Source organism: Ursus americanus, chromosome 2, assembly GCF_024610735.1.
Source record: "Ursus americanus isolate L20-20 chromosome 2, mUrsAme1.1.p, whole genome shotgun sequence".
NCBI lineage: Eukaryota > Metazoa > Chordata > Mammalia > Carnivora > Ursidae > Ursus > Ursus americanus.
This window is the reverse complement of record NC_142128.1, coordinates 40,398,137-40,418,173: the sequence shown is the minus strand read 5'-3', so window position 1 is coordinate 40,418,173 and position 20,037 is coordinate 40,398,137. Positions and strand designations below refer to the sequence as shown.

The 20,037-nt window shown below is 47.8% G+C and overlaps 1 protein-coding gene across 6 annotated transcripts in view; it reads right to left on the bottom strand.

The window, feature by feature from the left end:
* Nucleotides 1–745: 745 nt before the first annotated feature.
* The window catches only part of IL9R (interleukin 9 receptor), a 28,196-nt gene continuing 8,904 nt past the window's right edge, over nt 746–20,037 (bottom strand). For 2 of the 6 annotated variants that reach the window (XM_045784389.2, XM_087854418.1), the window contains exons 8-10: nt 10,937–19,947; nt 10,246–10,352; nt 8,795–9,704 (exon numbers count right to left, since the gene is read on the bottom strand). In XM_045784389.2, coding sequence (XP_045640345.2) covers nt 19,447–19,947 — 501 coding nt within the window. In that variant the 3' untranslated portion in view covers nt 8,795–9,704; nt 10,246–10,352; nt 10,937–19,446. Of the gene's footprint in view, nt 1,830–8,794; nt 9,705–10,245; nt 10,353–10,936; nt 19,948–20,037 lie in introns of those variants that run through there. The other 4 variants (XM_087854403.1, XM_087854395.1, XM_087854398.1 and 1 more) reach the window with 4 other exon arrangements.

Here is a 20,037-nt window from a genome sequence, read left to right as displayed (position 1 = left end):
ATCTGTTTGGGCCACCAGGTTCTGAGAATCCAAACGAGAGACCACTTGACCTGTGTTGTTGGTATAAGAGCCCCACTATTAGTCATCTACCTTCTATTCCTTTTCAGACCTCGTATTCTAAATGGCCTTATCTGATTTGTCTTTTCTTGTTTAGAGTCCATCAGGCTACAGATGGTCCTGTCTATGCAGCCACAAATGGAGACAGCCCCTACCGAACCGACTTCTACCGAGGACCTTTGGACAGACCTCTGGGGATGAAACCCTGACTACGATTCTTCAGCAACGCCCCCGACCAGAAGGAAGCAGTTAGACTAGTCATGGCCCCCTTTCCCTACTGGCAATTAGGGTCACTTCTTCAGAGGGGGGAATGTTAGGAGTTAGTTGGACAGGTAGTCAGGGTCAGGGTCCCCAACAAGAAAATATGGAGTCAGGACAGTTAAAATAAAATAGCACTGACATCCTGTTCTGCAGCTTAGACAGGACAACACGGACATTCTGCTCTGCAGTCTTTGCAGGAATGACTTCTGCAAAACATCCCAAAATAAGGCTATTAACCACAAAAGCATTTGTCAATATCATGGACAAGGGACAGTTAAGATCTAAGCCCCCAGATGTTAGGGGGGGGGGAAAGACCATCAGCAAGTGGACATGAACCTAATAAGGAGACAGATATGTGACCAAGGCCCTGATTGGCACAACTCAGCACACCCTGCTTGCTTAAGTTCCACAAAAGAGCTTATAAAAACCCATAAACTTAGAAACTCTGGGTGCAACCCACTTGTGTCACCTTCCTCTCTGGGAGCTTTGTACTCTTGCTCAATAAACTTTGCTCTGATGCCTACCACTCTTTGTCTGGTCTACCTCTTCATTCTTGGAAGCAGCATGACCAAGAACCCGGGCACTGAGGGGACACAAATCCTGTAACACCACAATGGTGAACATTCAACATCATGAAGGGATCTGTAGATTTATCAGAGATTGCAGGTTTAAATATGGACTAGACAATCATTTGGCAGTGCTGTTATTTCACTCAACAAGCTTTCACTGAGGACCTAAGCTGGACTGTCTTCTAAGACTATGTATAACCAATGTAGTGGGGTTTTTTCCAGCCGTAGATACATAAATGACAGTAATGTGATGTATAATATGATATTCATTAGACATATTCATATCTGTGTGCGACCAAGAGAATCTAAATAAATGTATTTCTTGAGAAAAAATAATAAAGAATAAAAAAGTGAAGGGTCCATATATTGACACCCTTGTTAAGGAACCTGGATAGAACCTCAGATGGCCTCTATCCAACTCCATATCTTTCTCTTCCCTTTGATGGTGACTTTGTTATAATTTGTGTTTTGATATCATTTTTACTTGTGACTATAATTTTTGACTGTAACTCTAGCCTTGTCACCCAGATGTGAGTTCATAAACAACTGTTTGTTTGACCTGTGTTTGAACTTATGTAGGAAGATCTAGTCCTTTGTAACTTGCATCATTTCTTCAGCACTTCTGTGTGAGAAATATTGGTTCAGTGTAAGGCGGCAGCAGGGCACGTGGCCTGGACTGCAAAGTGTTAACAGCAGCTCATTCCCTCTCTCTTCAGGACACCCAGAGTCCTTTGCCAGTTCTCCCTGTAACTCTCAGGATGGAATCTAACTGGTATGGGAATAACTGAGAAAATTCAAATGTAAGAAGGTGTGTAACAGGAAGTAGGTGATCTCTTCAGGCTAAATATGATAAATGAAGCTGGAACTTACCGATCTATGAGAAACGGGTACAACCACCCAACAACTTCCTTCCATTTTTCTGTGGTGATGATTTTAACTATCCTGGTAAAGACAAAACCATTTGGAACTTAAATGCAAAGTCTAGCTGACTTTAAGTAAACCATGTATGTTTTATTAAAAAGAGATAACTTTTTAAAATTGTTTGAGCACATCGTTAAAACCTGTGGATATAAACTGAAGAGTGTCTTAGAGGATTTGAGATTTTTGTCACCCTTCAGCACCTTAGAAGTTTGGTAGAATTTGGTTGTCCTCCTCTATATTCATGCTAAAGATTAGACTGTACCTAATTATTAGCTCCGTGACCCCATAGCAGTTGGTTATGGATGAAATTAAAGAAAGAATTTATTAGGTCAACTGGGTGGTATAGTTGGTTAAGTATCCCTCTCCTGGTTTCACCTGAGGTCATGATCTCAGGGTCATGAGATTGAGCCCTGCCTAGGTTGGGGGCTCAGTGTAGAGTCAGCTTGAGATTCTCTCTCCCTCTTCCTGCCCCTCCTGCTTGTGCTCTCTCTCTCTCTTCCCTCTAAAATAAATAAATAAATCTTTTTTAAAAATAAGAATTTAATCACATATTTACATTTAAAATTAAGGAACTGATTGCACTCTTACTTATCTATATGTGAATATTTGGGCAATTGTGAGGACAAAATCTTAAGTGTTTTGTAAAACCTCTGGGTCATTCACAGATGAGATTAAGGTAGCTCGGGACTTGTAGGCAGTTGTCCACTGTCCACAATATGAAACGATAAAAGAGACAGATGAGGTCTCTTCTGGCATTGTCCTTGATCATCATTCTTCCTGAGGATGGCCATTTCTGGACAGCTCAGTGGCAGGAACTCATTCACAGTGTGGGGCATCTGTTCCCCAGAGACATCAGCCAGGGAAATGGATTTGGTTCTCTGTGCCAGCCCAACCACAGCTGAGGTTACAGCCCCCTCTCGTGGCTCATAAGGGTCTCACTGTCACCAGGCAGGTCATTGTGGGAAACCACCGTCAGAGTTTGCAATTGCCTTCATCTCCAACCTCCTAGAGGCAAAGTGCAGGTCTCTGGTACCATGTGAAGTCATGTGAAGTCATCATGATAAAGTGTCCTTTTGCTTAAGAAAAACATGGGTGGGGCTTCTGGGTGGCTCAGCCAGTTAAGCGTCTGCCTTCTGTTCAGGTCATGATCCCAGGATTCTGGCATCGACCCTGGCATTGGGCTCCCTGCTCAGTGGGAAAGGAGGTAGGGAAATAGCTTAGAACGCACAGAGAATGTGAATGAAGGGGAGTGAAATGGAACTCGGTCTGTGTGTTGCTTTAGGAATTGGAAGTTAGTTTCTTTTCAATTGTGATTGTTCTTGAAATGGAAAAGCTGTATTGGTTTTTTTTTTTAACGTTTATTTTTTATTTTTTTTCTAATAATAATTTTTTATTATGTTATGTTAGTCACCATACCGTACATCCTCAGTTATTGATGTAAAGTTCCATGATTCGTTATTTGTGTATAACACCTAGTGCTCCATGCAGTACGTGCCCTTCTTAATACCCATCACCGGCCTATCCCAATGCCCCACCCCCCTCCCCTCTGAAGCCCTCAGTTTATTTCCCAGAGTCCATAGTCTCTCATGGTTCATTCCCCCTTCTGTTTATGGTCCATTGTCTAAAGGGACTGACAGTGGAAGTTCACCAAATATAAGAACAAAATTTAATTGTTCATTATAGATGCCGCCAAGTAGTTCCCAGACATTTCATTCTACTGTAGTACATTCATTATACCTGTGCAGGCACACATGGAAAATAATTTATGCATATACAGTGGTAATAAAACATGCCCCTCAGTAGTAGAATAATAGAGGATGCATATGTGTAAAATTATTAGACTACAACTTCCATGCTTTCCCTTTCATTCCTTATTATCTATGAAATTTGACAATTTTTGTTCTCTAGGCTTAAAACTCATTGTCAGTATTTAGGGTTTTTCAATGCCTGATTTTCTCCCGTATGAGTTACCAAAAACCTAAAATATGTATGAACTTTAAAAAACACTATATTGAAAACTACAACAGGGAAGTTCCATTCTGTGAATATTGTGTCAATGCAACCCTACCTTGACATCAGTGTTAATTAGAAATGATGACATTTCATGTGAGTACAAATACCAATCTGGAAAAGAAAAGGTAGGAAGAATCCTGGATGTTTAAGTAATTGGTGAATTAGACAAATGGTAGGTTGTGTGTGTGTATGTGTGTAATTGATTTTCAGTGAATGGTTCAGCTTCTTGTAGGGCCTCTGAGAGAGCCCAGGTGAACATTTCAATTAGTTGGTATCTGTTCTCAGAACATGGGAATCTCTTAGTCCAATAGTCAATCAGGTAAGCTTTGAGGTCTTGAAGAGTTTCAGTCCTCGGCGACCGTGTTGCAGACCCTTGTGAGCAAACCCTAGGGTATGCTCAGAGCCCTCATTAGCTGGTACCAATGTGACGATTTCAGACAGCATTTCCCAAAGAAGTACCTCTTGAGTCTCCGTCCATGTCAGTTCCCTACGCTTCCTTACACTAGTTATGTGGCCAGTGTGTTTCAGGATAATCCCCACATGTGATTTTTGCTATTTCCTACCAGTCTTATCTCTTTCTGACCTTCTTCCTTTATGGTAGGGGTTGGTAAGCAACCTGTGTGGTATATGATGTGGCATGGTAGTTCTCTGCCTTCAGAGGACGAAATTATGCCTAGAAACTGTACTGTAGCTTGAGATCTTCAGCCCCAACTTAGGTCAATTGTCCATCCTCTGAGCGTCAGGAATTCCATCACTTGACTTGGATGCTCGTCTATTCTCCAAGTTGTCCTCAGAAGTAAGGATGTCATCCATCTAGGGAATACTGGTTTGTGTGTACGTTTTGTTTTAGGAAAGGCCTGGATGTTCCTGAAAATAATACTGTGGAGCACCCTCTCCTGTTATTATCGGCCATCAGTTAATCTTTTGTGAAGTATTCATTTTTAAAGAGACTGTCTTTTTATGGTTGATGAGTAGGAATTCTTTATTGACAAGTCTTTGTCAGTGTGTGTATTGAGAATCTTTACTTCCCAGCCTGCGGCTCACCTTTTCATTCTCTTAATGGTCATGAGATAAGGAAAAATGTCACATTTTTACGAAGTCCCACTGAATTCTTTTAAATGGTTAGTGCACCCTATGTCCTACCCCAAGATTGACGGGTTCTACATTTTCTTTCAGAAGCTGTCCAATGTGGGGCGCCTGGGTGGCACAGTGGTTGAGCCTCTGACTTGGGCTCAGGGCGTGATCCCGGCGTTCTGGGATCGGGCCCCACATCAGGCTCCTCTGCTATGAGCCTGCTTCTTCCTCTCCCACTCCCCCTGCTTGTGTTCCCTCTCTCACTGGCTGTCTCTGTCTCTGTCTAATAAATAAATAAAATCTTTAAAAAAAAAAAAAAAGAAGCTGTCCAATGTGAAGCTACAATCCACCTCAAATTTCTAAATTCCATTTTTAATTCTAATAGGGTATTTATAGACTATTTTGGATTTTCTATGTACACAATCATATTATCTGTGAATAGTCACAATTACCCCCTCAATTCTTATACTTTCTGTTTCTCTTTCCTTACAACACTGGGTAGATTCTCCAATGCAATGCTGAATAGAGTAGCACTGTTTGCAGATTTTAACATACCTTTCTCAATATCTGATAGAAAAAGCAGACAAATCATTGGTCACAAATGTGACCTAATTGGCCTATGTGGAATATTACCTAATAAGTGCAGAACACATTATTTTCAAGTGGTCATAGACTATTTACCCAAATAGACGATATGTTGGACCATGAATCAAGTCTTCAAATTTTAAAAACTGAAATTAACTAGATTCTATTCTTAGAGCACAGGGTAATTGAGCCACAGTCATAATGAAAAGAAAACCAGGAAGTCCCTCCATGTTTAAAAATTAAATGTAACTTTGCTACATATCCTAAACGTCAGAGAGGGAATCGCAATGGAAATTCTCAACCTTTTCTACATCAGGGCTCACACACGATGGCACTTTATTTGTGAAGAGCATTATAATAACCCAGACAGGAGTTGAGCCTTAAGTCAGAGTTCTGCCTGCCCCAGCCACACCTGGCAGCCTTGGCCTGTGCCCCCCCCCCAGCTGTCCTTTCTGGTGGCCCTGAGCTAAGGGGGTCAACACGGCCGTATGGAAATTAGAAGCTTCCCACTCTTAGTGATGATGGTGCTGTGCTCTCATGTACATTCCACGTGGAATAAACAAATACTGAACGCATAGATACCGAGAGCAGATTGGTAGGTGCCAGATTCGGGGATGGGGTGGTAGAAACAGGTGAAAGTGGTCAAAGTCTCAATGTCTGAGTGAGAAAATCCGACAGTCATGGAATATTCTGTGCAGCATGGAGACTAAAGCTAACCCCGCAGGATGGGGTATAGGTTTCCCTGCTCTTGGAAAGTACAGTGCTCCTGGGAAAACTTGCACAGCAGAAATGGTGTAAAGAAGGAACTACCGTTAATTTATACGGAAAACTTAAGAGAGCGTGCTCAGACTCCAAAATCCCTTCTCTTTGGCTTTTCTTAGGCTTCAGGACACAACTTTCTAATGGAGGCCCAGCATAAATGAAGATAAAGCACAGCAGAGGCTCACAGACACAATTCAAAGTGCTGGTGGCTGGATGCGGAGAGCGGTTCCCAGGAAGGAGCTGGTTGGGGTGCACGCCACCTCTGTCGTGCTTCTCCCCAAAACAGATGCTGAACGCGATTCTCACTGTTCGACTTTTTTCAGAAGAGGGAAATCCTCTTCAGGTTTCTTCCCATTAGTGAAACCAGGTTATAACGGAGATCTTTCCAAAAAGCCAAGTGTCTTCCCATGAACTTTTAAAAAGTGGGGGATACCTGTACTTGAACGTTGCTGAGGGAGGACATTGCAAAGTTCTCCCGGACACAGACCTCAGCAGATCCACCGGGAAAGGCACCTTCCTCAGCATGCGGCACACGGACTACCTCCTACCCCCAGAAACCCCCTCCTTCCCCTCGCTCAGGACAACCCACAACAGCTGGGAGTTACCCCAGTTCCTCCTTTCTCCCATCCCCGATATCTAAGCTGTCAACAAACCCTGTGAGCTCCATCATTAAGATGTACCCAGAATAGGACTAACCACTCCTTCCAAGGCCACCTGTCTGGTCCACGCTGGAGCCCATCCCTTGCCTGAGTTCCTAGAAAAGCGTCATCATTGACCTCCCTTGCCCATCCTCAACACTCTGTCATCTGTTCTCAACCCTGCAGCCAGGATGGCCCAGTGAGACAGGGTCCCATGGGGTCACGGGCCTGCAATGACTTTCTGTTACACTCTGTCACCTCCCTGAGGTCATGTCCTAAGCTGTCTGCTGTGGCCACAGGGCCTTCTTGCTGCTCCTGCGTACACCTGGTATGCTCCTGCCCCGGGGCCTTTGCACATGCTTTCCCTTCAGTTTACAATGCTCTCGATGTGATCTCACTCACCTTCTTTAGATCTTGACTCAAGTATCACCCTCCTAGTGAAGTACCACCTGACCCCTATGTGAATAGCGAACACCACCCCCACCTCCCCTTCAGCACCCCCAGCCCTGTCTCCTGCTTTATGTTTCCATAGCACTTAGAGTCTCCACTCCATCTCGGCAGGGAAGAAACTGAGGCATAAACTGATGGCTTCGCCACCGACCCCCCCCCCAATGTCGTGCTCCAAATCCCCAGGTTAAAAGGTGCCCCAGGGCTCCTGCACAGCCGGGATGCCCGGGACAAGGGGTCCACCCACCTCCTGCACCCTGAACACCATCAGGAAAGGGAGCCATACAAGGAATACACCTGCACTCGAAACCTGAAACCAGACACCTTCCTCCCCTTGCCTGAGGTGCTCACCCGGGAAAGCTGAGCAGAGACGCTTCCCAGGGTCCAAATCTCCCTCTGGCCAAGGTCCTGGGAAACAGACATCTGACCCGACCACCCTGCCAGGCTGGGACCCGCTCAGTGAGTCCTAAAACACAGAGACTTCTTTCCACTCCAGCTCAGTCTTTCTCACAGAGAAGCAATCTCCAGCCTCACAAACGTGCTCATCATTAGCTCTGGAATTCCCAGGTTGTGTCCACACTGGCCCACACAGGGGTCCCATGCAGACCATTCCGCAAATGCCCTAGGGTTGCAAGCCACTTTCAAGCTGCCCTTAGAAAGGCAGAAACTGGCCCGATTAGGCAGACCAGCCAAGTGACTCGATGTGCTGCAAACTCGGATAACGTCCTCCCTGAACACCAACACTTCCCAGTCCAAGTGTCTAACCTTCGCTCACTGGGCACTGAGCACCATGTCAGCATGAACGCTGCTCTTTCAATTCACTGGCCTCCCAGGCCTTCCAATATCAGAAACCAAGCTCCAGACACCACTCTATTTTCCCATCAGAGAGAAAAGTCAAATGATGGAATAAAACACTCCCTGTGCCCAGCACACTTCTATCCACATAGAATTCCTTGGTCTTTCTCATTCTGGCAGCCCTACAAGACCCACACCAGTGAGAGACACCACAAGTTCAATCATCACGTATATATTTGACCTTGTGTTTTCCTTTTGCTATGTGTATCTCAAAGTCAATTCCTATATTGCTTTCTTAAAAGAACAATAATAATAATGACACAGTCACCTAAGGGTCAGGATCTCCACAGCCAGACAACATGACTCTGGTCCAGATAAGGATGAAGACACAACCTCAGCCCATGAAGCAAAGCCCACACCCTCAGGGATCCTGACACACCTCAGGGGTGAAGAGTTCCTTTGCTACATGGAGTTGTCTGCGTCCAAAGGATACAGGCAACCCCCAGCATTCATTCTGTTTCTTCATCAATTCCCCAGCTCAAGTCGCAAGTGACTCACCAGGTCAAGCTTCCAGAGCCCAGGATGGGCCTCCAGGTAAGCAGCCCCCCCGCCCCCCTCCCGGGAAAGCTAACAGGAGGCTCCATTTCTTTTGGGAGCACAATAAACCACTCCCTGAGCTCCTAAAGAACCCACACTCCTTCTCCCTTTCTCCCTCTCACAAAGGCCACCAGACCCTGTGACAGCTCTGAGGCTGTTTCACTTTAATAAATAATTTCTAATATCAGAATGTGGCTCACAGAAGAGAAAAACATGAACACCCACAAAGGATTCCTTTAATATTTCAGAAGACTGTTTTTCCATTGTTTAATTAAAACAGGAAATAAAAGGCACAGATAGCCCCTTCCACTAGCAGGTCCAATTCACTTCACTGATCGAAAGTAGAGCAGGAAATAAAAGAGTAACAGATGTTCTGAGGACCCATCATGTCCATCACCTCAGGTTTGAAACTTCTCACGCATGCAAGGAAAGAAGCACCACCAAACATCTCGGCCTGGCAACTCTGACAGTCTGAATCGGAGTGACAGGGACAAACGATGAGGCTGTGTGTGTTGGCTGAGACTGGTGGCCCTGAAGAAGGGGCTCGGCCAGCTCTCCATCTGTGCCTCACCTGTCCTCAGCCAGGAACCTGCCTGCAGCCCTCACCTGTCACAACGGTCACATGGGAGACCCACAGCCACCCCTGGAGCTGGCCCTGCCCACACCCTGCTGCAGAATGCACTCAGCTCTCCTCTGGGACCCGTCACCTCTACCCAGACCTGGAACTCCCCTGTCTGCTGCAGAGCTCCAGGATTCCCCCTCTTCTTCCAAAATGACACTGGCCCAAGGCTTTCCTGAGAAAGGGAGAAGGCTACCTAATGAATGGTTCACACCTTCTCTCCCCTTCTGTCATATTTCTCTCCACTTACCTGCCTACCTGTGCAAACTGTTAAGTGACGTATCCATGGAACATGAACGTGCTCTGAGATCTCAATCTTTCATTGCAGCTTTCTCAGGCCTCCGTGTGCAATGACATACCGTATCCCTAGGACAGGGAGTTTTAAATTATTATTTACAGAATCATACAGCTCAAATCACCTCATTTTTAGTTGCTCTTCATTAGTCAGAACAGTTTCTGTGTAAAAAGCCTTTCCACAGAGATGACCTTCCAGCAATTTCTTTTTTTTTCTTTTTCTTTTTTTAAATTTTTTATTATGTTATGTTAGTAACCATACACTACATCATTAGGTTTTGATGCAATGTTCCGATTCATTGTTTGCGTCTAACACCCAGTGCCCCACGCAATATGTGCCCTCCTTAACACCCATCACCAGCCCATCCCAATCAACCACCCCCTCCCCTCTGAAGCCCTCAGTTTGTTTCCCAGAGTCCATAGTCTTTTGTGATTCATTCCCCCTTCTGTTAAGCTCCCCATTCATTCTTCCCTGCCTTCTCCTACTGATCTCCCTGCTATGTCTTATGCTGCATAAATGAGTGAGACCATTGCCTTTCTCTGCTTGACTTATTTCACCTTCCAGCAATCTCATAAGGAGGAAACAGAAACTCTGTGGGATAACCTGACTCACCCAGCGTCAGGCAAGCAGTTCCAGAACTCAGCCCAGGGCTCCTGACGCCAAGCCCCCTGAAGCCACCAGCATGCCTCTATCCAGAGGAATTCCCGAAGACTCGCCTTCTGACTCCACCACCAAGGAAACGACAGAGAGAATATGGCACCTCAAAATACCGAGATGATACATCTAGTAAAGCTAGATAGTCAAGCTCAACTTTTAAACAGGAAAAGGCTGCTTTCAATAATTTTGAATTTTCCCTCGACCCCAATTGTAACTCTTTGGATGAAAAGACTAATTAGTGATGAAACATCACCTTTGACAAATGACAAGACATCATCCAAGTCTGTATCTGACGACAAAAAGCCACCTAACTCTAAATGGTGGCCACTCAACCACATCTTAGGCCCAACTGAACAAACACTGTGAGATGGAGGAACAAAGTATAACTTAAAAATACACAAAGAGTAAATCTCACCTTCCCTTTCTAATAAAAGAGTGTTTCTAGGAATCAGCTGTTCAAAATACATTCATAAGCAATAAAGGAACAGGGAAAATGGGATGCCCTGCAACGTTCTCCCTGCTCAGAAACTAAGTACCTCTTTCAGCAAACCCAGAGCGCTGACAACTATTACTTCAGTTTTACTTCATGGCTCAACTAGAGCAAAGACAAAAGCCCAGGAGATGGTGGCTTAATGAGAGGTTTTACCTCCAGTCCCGACGTGGAGATGACATTTCGCCAAACGGACCTGCCGCGTTCTCTGAACGCCGGCGTCCCGTGTCCAGCGGCCTCGCTGACTCAGATGCCGACGCTCAAAACCTCGGGTCTCGTGGAGCCAGAGCAGAGAAGTGCTGTCAGCCGGGGAGAAGGCGGCTCCTCGGACCTAAAGCCTGCACACCTGCTGCGGTTTCTGGGCGAAGGGGAAACACAGACTTGTTTCTTTAAATAGTAATTATCTTCACAGCCCATTCCCACTGTCCCCGGGGGACGGGGCGCACAATGCCGAAGCCCCCAAACGGCTCTGGGGCTTCTTACCGCCACACCTGTGCCTGAGGGAACAGGGAACACCCTGCTGAACTCGGGGTACTGCTCAAGGTCCATCACCTGCACTGTGTCGGGGGACAGGGGGCACCCCATTGAAGTTGGGGACCGTGCGGTCCTTACTCTCGCTCTTGCTGGGGAACACGGGAAACCCTGGAATGTCTGCGACCCATCCCACAAAAGCTCTGCTGAGCGGGCGCCCTGGAGTTCCTGGGTCTGGGGCATACGGCCAGGTGACGGAGACTGGGCAGAAGAGACTTGCAAGGGAAAAAGAAAACTCACCCGAGTCTCCACGAGGAACTCTCTCCACGCGCCCTTCCAGAACCCCGCCTCCCACCCGGGGTGCCCCTACTCCCGGACCCCCACCCAGGCACACAGCACACACTCCCTCAGCCAGGAACTCCCCAGGTCGACTCTCTCAGAGCTCCCCTTCTCTGGCTCCCGGTCTGCGTCCTAGGCTGCTCCGGGCCCGCCCACAGAGACGTGGCTCCACCCCCACGCGCTGATTGGCTGGGGACTGTGGTGCTTCCAGCCCCTTGAATTCCGGGCATGCGCCCCCCTGACTCGCAACTCTGGGAGCGCAGGGGGTCCAGGAGGCGCGTCCTTGGCGCAGTGCCCTGCGCAGGCGTGAGTGGGATCGTGGGCAGGGCCACACACACGCACGCACACACACGCACGCACACGCGGACCCCACTAGCTGCAGACCACCCTCAGAGCCCTGCCCCTTCCCTTCTGCACCAACCCTCCCTGCTGGGGTGTGCCTGGTTCCTGGCAAGGTCATCTGCTCTCAGACTGTTCCAGCCTTGGGCTTTAGGAAACGCAATGCTTTCATGCGTTTCCAAGGCAATTTTAAGCCCAAAAAGGAATGCTCCAAGCGGGAATAGCTTCGCCTTCTGGTCTCACCCATGGAGTGGATAGTGCTTCTCAGACCTTCAAAGCATCCTTCTAGGATGAGCCCATTTGTGCTGGAATCTATATACACATGCTTGGTTCTGCAGGGAAGGGGCCACGATGAAGGACAGCTGGCCTTCTGTGCTGTCACAGCTGTGAACCAGGAACATTTATTTTTCACTTAAATAGAAAACATTGTTATTGTCGACACTAAATGAATGAACTTTTAAAACATTTTAGAGAGAAAGGAAGAGAGTTTTATTCAAACCCAAGTCAGGACAGCTGCCTGGGACACATGATCTTCACAAAGAAGGGAGTGCTCCAAGGAAGGAACATTTGGGGCAGGATTGTGTATTTGTTCTGTTTTGTGTTACGTCCAGAGTTACATATCACGAGGAGGAAGAAGATTCCAGAAAGCGACAGACTTTTTCTTATGTTTTCAGTATGTACAAGTCAGTATGGCTTTAATCTTACGGGAGCCAGAGAGGTTCTTTTGTGTTCTTACCTTGATGTTGGCAATGGCATTTTTTGGTTCTCTTTTTCTTTTCGAAGCAGATGGACAGTATGTGCTGGGGGCAGAAATAGGGCCCATGCTTTGAGGGTTTGCCCGGTCATTTTGAGCTGGGCAAAATGTTAAAGGATAGCTTCCCTGGGAGGCCAAGATCAGGGCCCACAGATGGTAGGAGATAAAAATTACTCTTATCCTTATCATCACTACCAAATGGAGGAACTTGAGACGAAAGCACCTTTCACATAGTACAAAGAAATCCAAAGGACCCCTACAGAAGGTTACCTGCTCCATGGTCAACACAGGTAACAGAGGCGTTCACGGTCTCTGGACTCTTCCCCTTGTCCTGCCCAAATCTCTGAAGCATAGAGATCATTTACAGTCAGAATTTTAGAACTGCTAGACATCTTAGAGATGTCTGGCACCATTCCCTTGGACTACAGAATACAACAGAAAGCTCACTGTCACAACACGAAAGTCCCCCTGGATACACTAAGTTCTTTCTCTGCAAATTTTGCCCCATGGAAATCATAATCCTAACATAGAAACACTAGGATGGTTGGGAAGTAAATAATCAGAGGTAAGGGAATATTTTAGCAATCTTTAGAGGCATTGTCTCACTCTGTAGAAGAGGCTGAGTGTTTTTAAATACTATTTCTGACCCTACAGCACACTCGGAACAGACCAGAGCCTCCATCAATTAAAAAAGGATAGTTCTTTCAGTCACTTTAATATCAGAAAAATATTACAGTATCTCTATTCCTAGGGATCTTTAAGTCTCTTACTCAAAGGTCCTCCACTGAGATAATTATCTTCATGATCATGACGGGCAGAGGTGAAAAGGGCAGCCGAATTCATTCCAGTTGGCCACACAACAAGAAAATCCTAATACTTCCTAGGTTTCCAGATCGAGAAGACCAGAGGTAAAAGGGAAATGGTACCCTGTATAGAAGAACAAGGGATCTGGAGTCAGTTTGGAGATCCCACTTAGGTTTCTGACACTAAAATCCTCTGTCATTCATATCGTCTCTGAGCCCTTGTCTAACCATCTAGAAAATGGGACTCATTCTATCTACACCCTGGTTTAGAAGTTTAAGAGGGAGAATGCTACACAGAGCCAGGATGGTGTCTCCCAAGAGCAGGTGCTCAGGAAGCCATAATGACCATTGGGGCTATTTATTTTCCAGAAAAAAGAACACATGTTGAAACCGTTTTTCTAAAAGATGACTCACAAGATGATTTTCAAACCTTAAGGAAGGTCAGGAAGCTGCGATTGTGTCGTAATTCTCTCAGAAATCATGTTGTTAGACCGGTGGGGACAATAGCACCATCATCACTAGGAGTGGGGAGCTTCCCATCTCCATATGGCTATGTTGACCCCCTTAACTCAGGGCCACCAGAAAGGACAGCTGGAAGGAGGTGGGGGGGACACAGGCCAAGGCTGCCAGGTGTGGTGGGGACACGCAGAGCTCTGATAGGAACCTTAACTCCTGTCTACGTTAGGATAGTGAGTGCTCTTCACAGACAAAGGGCCATCGTGTGTGAGCCCTGACGTAGAAAAGGTTGAGAATTTCCATTGAGAGTCCCTCTCTGACCTTTAGGATATGTAGCAAAGTTACATTTAATTTGTAAACATGGAGGGACTTCCTGGTTTTCTTTTCATTAAGACACTCCTTGTCCAGGAGCAATGCACTCAATATTGTTAAGATGGCAATTCTTTCTAACTTGATCTACAGATTCAATGGAATCCCAAATTCCCATCAAAAATATTGACCAACTATTTCTCAACCAAGACTAGCAGACGTAAGACTCAAGACCTCGTCTGTGGATCCAAAGACTTAGCATAGGGCATCTGGGTGTCTCTGCCGGGTCAGCGGCTGCCCTCGGCTCAGGTCATGCTCCCGGGGTCCTGGGATCGAGTCCCACACGGGCTCCCTGCTCAAGGCAAGTCTGCTTCTCCCTCTTCCCCCCACCCTCACTCATGCTCTTTTGAGCTCGCTCTCTCTCTCACACAAAAATAAAAAAATAAAATCTTTGAAAAACACAAAGACAGCATAAAGGTGAGATAATGAAGAGAATGTGGTCATGCTGAAGAGACAGATGAAAGGAACAGCACAGATGGCACAGAAATGGAGCCATGCCAATAGAGTCACTTCATTCATCAAAGGGACAAGGCACCTCCATAATGAAAGGAAAGCCTGTTCCACAGAAGGTGATAGAACAATGAGAAAACACATGGGGAAAAAAGGGATGTGAAGACAGACTTTACAACTTACACAAAAATTTACTCAAAATGGTCCAAACACATAAATTCTTGAATGCAGAGCTGTGCACGTTATGGCTGTACATGACCTTGGGAGGTGCGCTTGGGCGGCTCAGTCTGTTACATGCACGACTCTTGATCTCAGCTCAGGTCTCGATCTCAGGCTTGCGAGTTCAAGCCCCTTGCTGGGCAAAAAAAGAAAATAAGATAAAAAATAAAACATACCTGACCTTGGGTTCGGTGATGAGTTTTAAAATACCAAAGCCAGTCCGCGAAAAAAAAGTTGCTGGTGTTTGCTTTCGTACAAGGTTAAGTATCTACTCTGTGAAAAATCCACTAAAGAGAGCAGAAAGAAAAGCCACAGACGGGGAGAAAATGTTTGGAAAATACACCTGATAAAGGACTTGTACGCAAAATATACAAACTCCAAAAGTGAAAAAGAGGACCAACAACCCCATTAAATATGAGGACAGACCTGCATACACACCTCACCACACAAGGTCTACAGGTGACAAACAGGCATACAGAATAATGCTCCACATCACGGGTCACGAGGGAAAAGCAAAGTGAAACCACGCGTGAGCACCGCACAGCTATGCAGGCGGCCACGGTCTTCAGGAGAACCCTCGCCAGAACCGCAGGAGCTCACAGCCGTTGCCGGCGGCAGGTAGAATGCTCTGGCCATTCCTTTAGACGCTTTAGCAATTCCTTCCAAGACTACACGTGGTCTCGCCGTGGAAGCCAATAACAACATTCCCGGGAATTGAGACAACTGCTCTGAAAACGTGCATCCGGGCAAAGACCAGCCTACAGTTACGTACGGCATCGCCCTTCAACGTGGCCAAAGACTGCCCAGCAAATCGGGATACCCTTCCACAGGTCAGAGAACCAAGGGGGATGCACGCGTGCGAGCGATGGAACACTACTCATCGGCAGAAAGGAATGATCTGTCGAGCCACGCCAAGACATGGATGATTCTTCCATGCATGTTACGAATGACGGAAGACGATCTGAATAAACTACATGCTGGACAATCCCATGTGCGTGACACTGGGGAAGGAGGAATTCTAGAGATGGCAAACAGCAGTGACTGAGAGTGGTTTGTGGGGTGACTTGACCAGGAAAGTAGGGTGCTAAAAGGAGAGATGCTGGTGGGCACGGGGGACGTGTTCCCCTCTGCTGGGGGAGGTCTGCTAGGTGTGTGTGCGTAAGTCTGGTCTCGAGTAGCCGTGTCCATGAGAAAAGTCCTTCTCACTCTCAGGGACAAGGGTCTTCCTCCATCACATATGTCACTCTTTCAGGACCAGTTCTTAGGGAGATTTTTTTGACGGTGTGATAATATATACATAACATTCAATTTTCCATTCATTAGTTTTTATTTTTAAAATTATGGTAAGATATACATAACATAAAATTACCATTTTCACCATTTTTAAGTGAATAGCCACGTTGCGGTGTAACTGTCACTGCTATCGTTTCCCATCTCAGTGCACAAGAGTTCCAATTTCTTCACATCCTTACTAAAACTAGCTTCCATTTTTTAGATAATAGCCATTTTCGTGGGTGTGAAGGGGCATCTCACTGTGCTTTTCATTTTCATTCCCCTGATGTCTAAGGAGGTTAAGCATCTTTTCATGTGTTTGTTGGGGTTGGATTAGGCAATGATCTATGGTGTATGACACCAAACACCATGCAGAATTTAAGAAACTATTGGGGAATGGAACACCTGCTGTGAGTTTAGTATCCAGAATCTAAAAAGAACTCCGACTCAACAACACAAGGACAAGCAACTCGATTAAGAAATAGGCAAAAATAGCACATGAAACGATGCTCACCATCACCGACCACGCGGGAAATGCAAGTCGAAATCACACTGAGGTGCCACTTTATACCGGTCAGAATGGAGATGTAAGGGGCCCCTGGCTGGCTCACTCAGAAGAGCATGTGACTCTGGTTTTTTTTTCTTTTTTTAAGAGTGTATTTACTAAGTTTAGAGAGAAAGAGAACAAGTGGGAGGGGCAGAGGGAGAGGAAGAGAGAATCCCAAGCAGACCGTGACGAGGGCGGAGTCTGACACGGGACTGGATCGCACGGCCCCAAGATCATGACCTGAGCCAAACCAAGAGTCGGACACTTAACTAAGTGCACCACCCAGGAGCCCCGGGCATGGGACTCTTGATCTCAGGGTCATGAGTTCAAGCCCCACGCCGAGTGTAGAGATTACTTCAAGAAACTTAAAAAACAAAACAAAAAAAAATTTTTTTAAAGGACACTAACAATACTTGGTGAGGGTGTGGAGAAACTGGAGCGTGAGTACATTACTGATGGAAACGTGACGTCACTGTGGAGAACGGTTTGGCGGTTGCTCAAAAACTGTAAACATTCAGTTACCATATGATCTAGCGATTCCACTCCTAGGAACATACACAAAAACAAAGAAAGCAGGTATTGAAACAAAAACTTTCACGTGAATGTTCACGGCAGCGCCGCTCGCAACAGAGAAAAAGGGGAAACCACCCGAATGCCGCCCGGAAGGGGTCCATGCACACAGTGGAATCACACTCAGCCACATCAGGGCTGGGTACTGATACGGCAAAGTGGGTGAAACTCCCAAGCGCTATGTGGAGGGAATGACTCCATGCATACAACATGCTCAGAAGAGGTGAGTCCACAGAGAAAGGGAGTAGGCCAGGGGCTGCACAGGACAGCGCACACAGAGGGCCCAGTGGGGAATGACCACTTAACGGGAAGGGGATTTCCTCTGGGAGTAGGGACAGTTGGACCATATTATGCAAGTACTAAATGTCACCGAATTACACACTTTAAAAGAGTTATGGTAACATTATGTGAATTTCACCACACTGAAAAACAAAGAAAGGGGGCTGGTTCAGTTGGAGCATGGGACTCTTGATCTTGGGGTCGTGGGTTCAAGGCCAATGTTGGGTGTAGAGATGACTTAAAATTAAAAAATCTTAAAAAACAAACAAAAAACAAGCAGAGACAAAACAGAGGAAGAGAAGCCATTGCACACCCTCCCTCACCAGGGAGAGTCCCCTTCCCTCACTGCCCTCAATCTGGCCTTCCGGGCCCTCCACAGCCCTGCTAGCCACATGGTGGACACTTGAGCTGCAGCCTCGCCAGGCACCCAGCTCCTCGAGACACCAGCCACATCAGGATTTCAGTTCCCGGTCACCTGCTCTCCACTCCTTCACTGCCCAGTGCTCTACAACGTCCTCGTCCCAAGGTCTTCAAAGCTGGCTCTGCTGTATAGCGGACCTCGGCACACGGTTTCCAAGGGTTGTCTCATCTCAAAACGGGGAGGCTGGCATTTCCTGGGCACGGAGCTGGGCAGGTGACTCGCTCGGGTGAACTCACAGCAGCACAACAAGGTACTGTTGGTCCCACGGGCTGAAGGGGCAGGCGTGGCTCAGCTGCCATCACACAGCCTCCGAGGGGCTGCACGCTCAAGCTCCAGCCCAAAGCCAGGTCTCTGGGTGCCACGAAGAGAAATTGTGTGACTCACAGGGACGGTGTCTCTGGCCACACAAAAGAGGCATCCCAGCTGTGGGGGTCACTGGTCACACGCAGGTGGCCTAGGTTCCCCGTGAAGCCCCAGGAGCCACAGGATGCTGCTATAATACCCCAGCCCAGGGCTCCCCGGGGGTGGGCTCCAGGAAGTGGAGTCAACGCTACTTTTTTTAACCCTCGGTTAGCACTGAAGATGCCTGCACCTCACTTCCGTCCACACCCCTCCCACGCTCTACATGCTAAAAATACTTTCTGGGTCCTGCCTCACCCCTGCTGACCACGATCTGGCTCCGCTGAGGCTCCCCACAAAACCCCGGGGGCTCCACAGGCACACAGAGGGGTGGGGGATGCCTGTCTGAGGCAGAGGGGGCCTTTGCCTTTGGGAGCCTGGGGACACAAGTGCTTTTTTCTGTGCAGACCACAGGGGTCCCCAGAGCCCCACGGAGAGGCGCCCTCTCCGTCTGGGCACCCAGAGAGGGACCGGCCTCCATCTGGTCCTCCCTTTCAAACATCCACACCTCCCACCTCCCAAAGCCCAAGAATAGACAGACCCCAGCCCCCTGCACCTGCTCTGGGCCCCTCTCCCAGCCAGCAGCCAGTTCTTGTCACCTCAGTAGGAGAGGTAACCCCAGGAAGGCAGGGAAAGAGGTCACAGCACCACCTCATCTGTGTCTGCTGGGAGCAAGATGGCCCTTTAAGGGGGTGAGGGCAGAACAGGCTGTGGGGCTAACACCCCCTTTCTCTGAGGGGCCTGATGGAGCCAGAGAGCAGGGAGGGAAGTGGTGGGCCAGGGAGTGGGGGCTGGGCAGTGGATTGCTGAGGGGAGGGGAGGGGAAGCAGGAGGGGTCACCTGCCTTCCTGCCTCCATCCAGTCGGGGTGTCTGTGCAGGGTCTCCATTCTCAGAGAACCTGCAGCTGGCCAAGTCAGGGTTCTAGATCCAACCCGGTGACTGCAAAGGGTAGGAGCGAAGAGAAGGCCCTGAGGTCCTCACGGGATCTGTGCAGCAGGGACCTGCCTCTCACTGTGACCGACTCCCACAGGCCCACTTCCTTGCCAGGCATCCAGGCTCTGCTGGTCCCAAGAAAGGTCACAGGCCAAAGCTGGGCTGGGCCCAGAGCTCCGTGTGTTTCCTGGGAAGGTGGAGGGGTACCACCCCCCGGGGCAGCCCAGGGCCCAGTAGTCACCACTGCTGCAATCTGAGCGTGGGGGAGCTGGCCTGTTGGGGCTCGCGGGGACCCAGTCCTCCTGTGGCAGGTAGGCAGGTGGCTGCCCTCCCTGGACCACAAGCCCCCCTAGCAGCACAGCTTCTGGGAGGCCGGTGCCAGGGCCCTCCCGCTCTTCCTCCAGGACCACGGACTGACAGGGATCCACTGGGTCATAGGTCAGCCACTCAATGGCCTCCCGGACACTAGACTCCGAGGCTCCTCGTGGGGAACCGGCGCAGTCCTGGCTCGGCAGCAGACCAGTTCTGTGGGCCCCTATCCAGGTCTAGAACAGAGAGCATGGCGGGAGGGGTTGGGAAGGGCTCAGGCAGCTTGTTCAGGACTCTCCCTGGAAGCAGCCTCCCTTCCTCCTCCA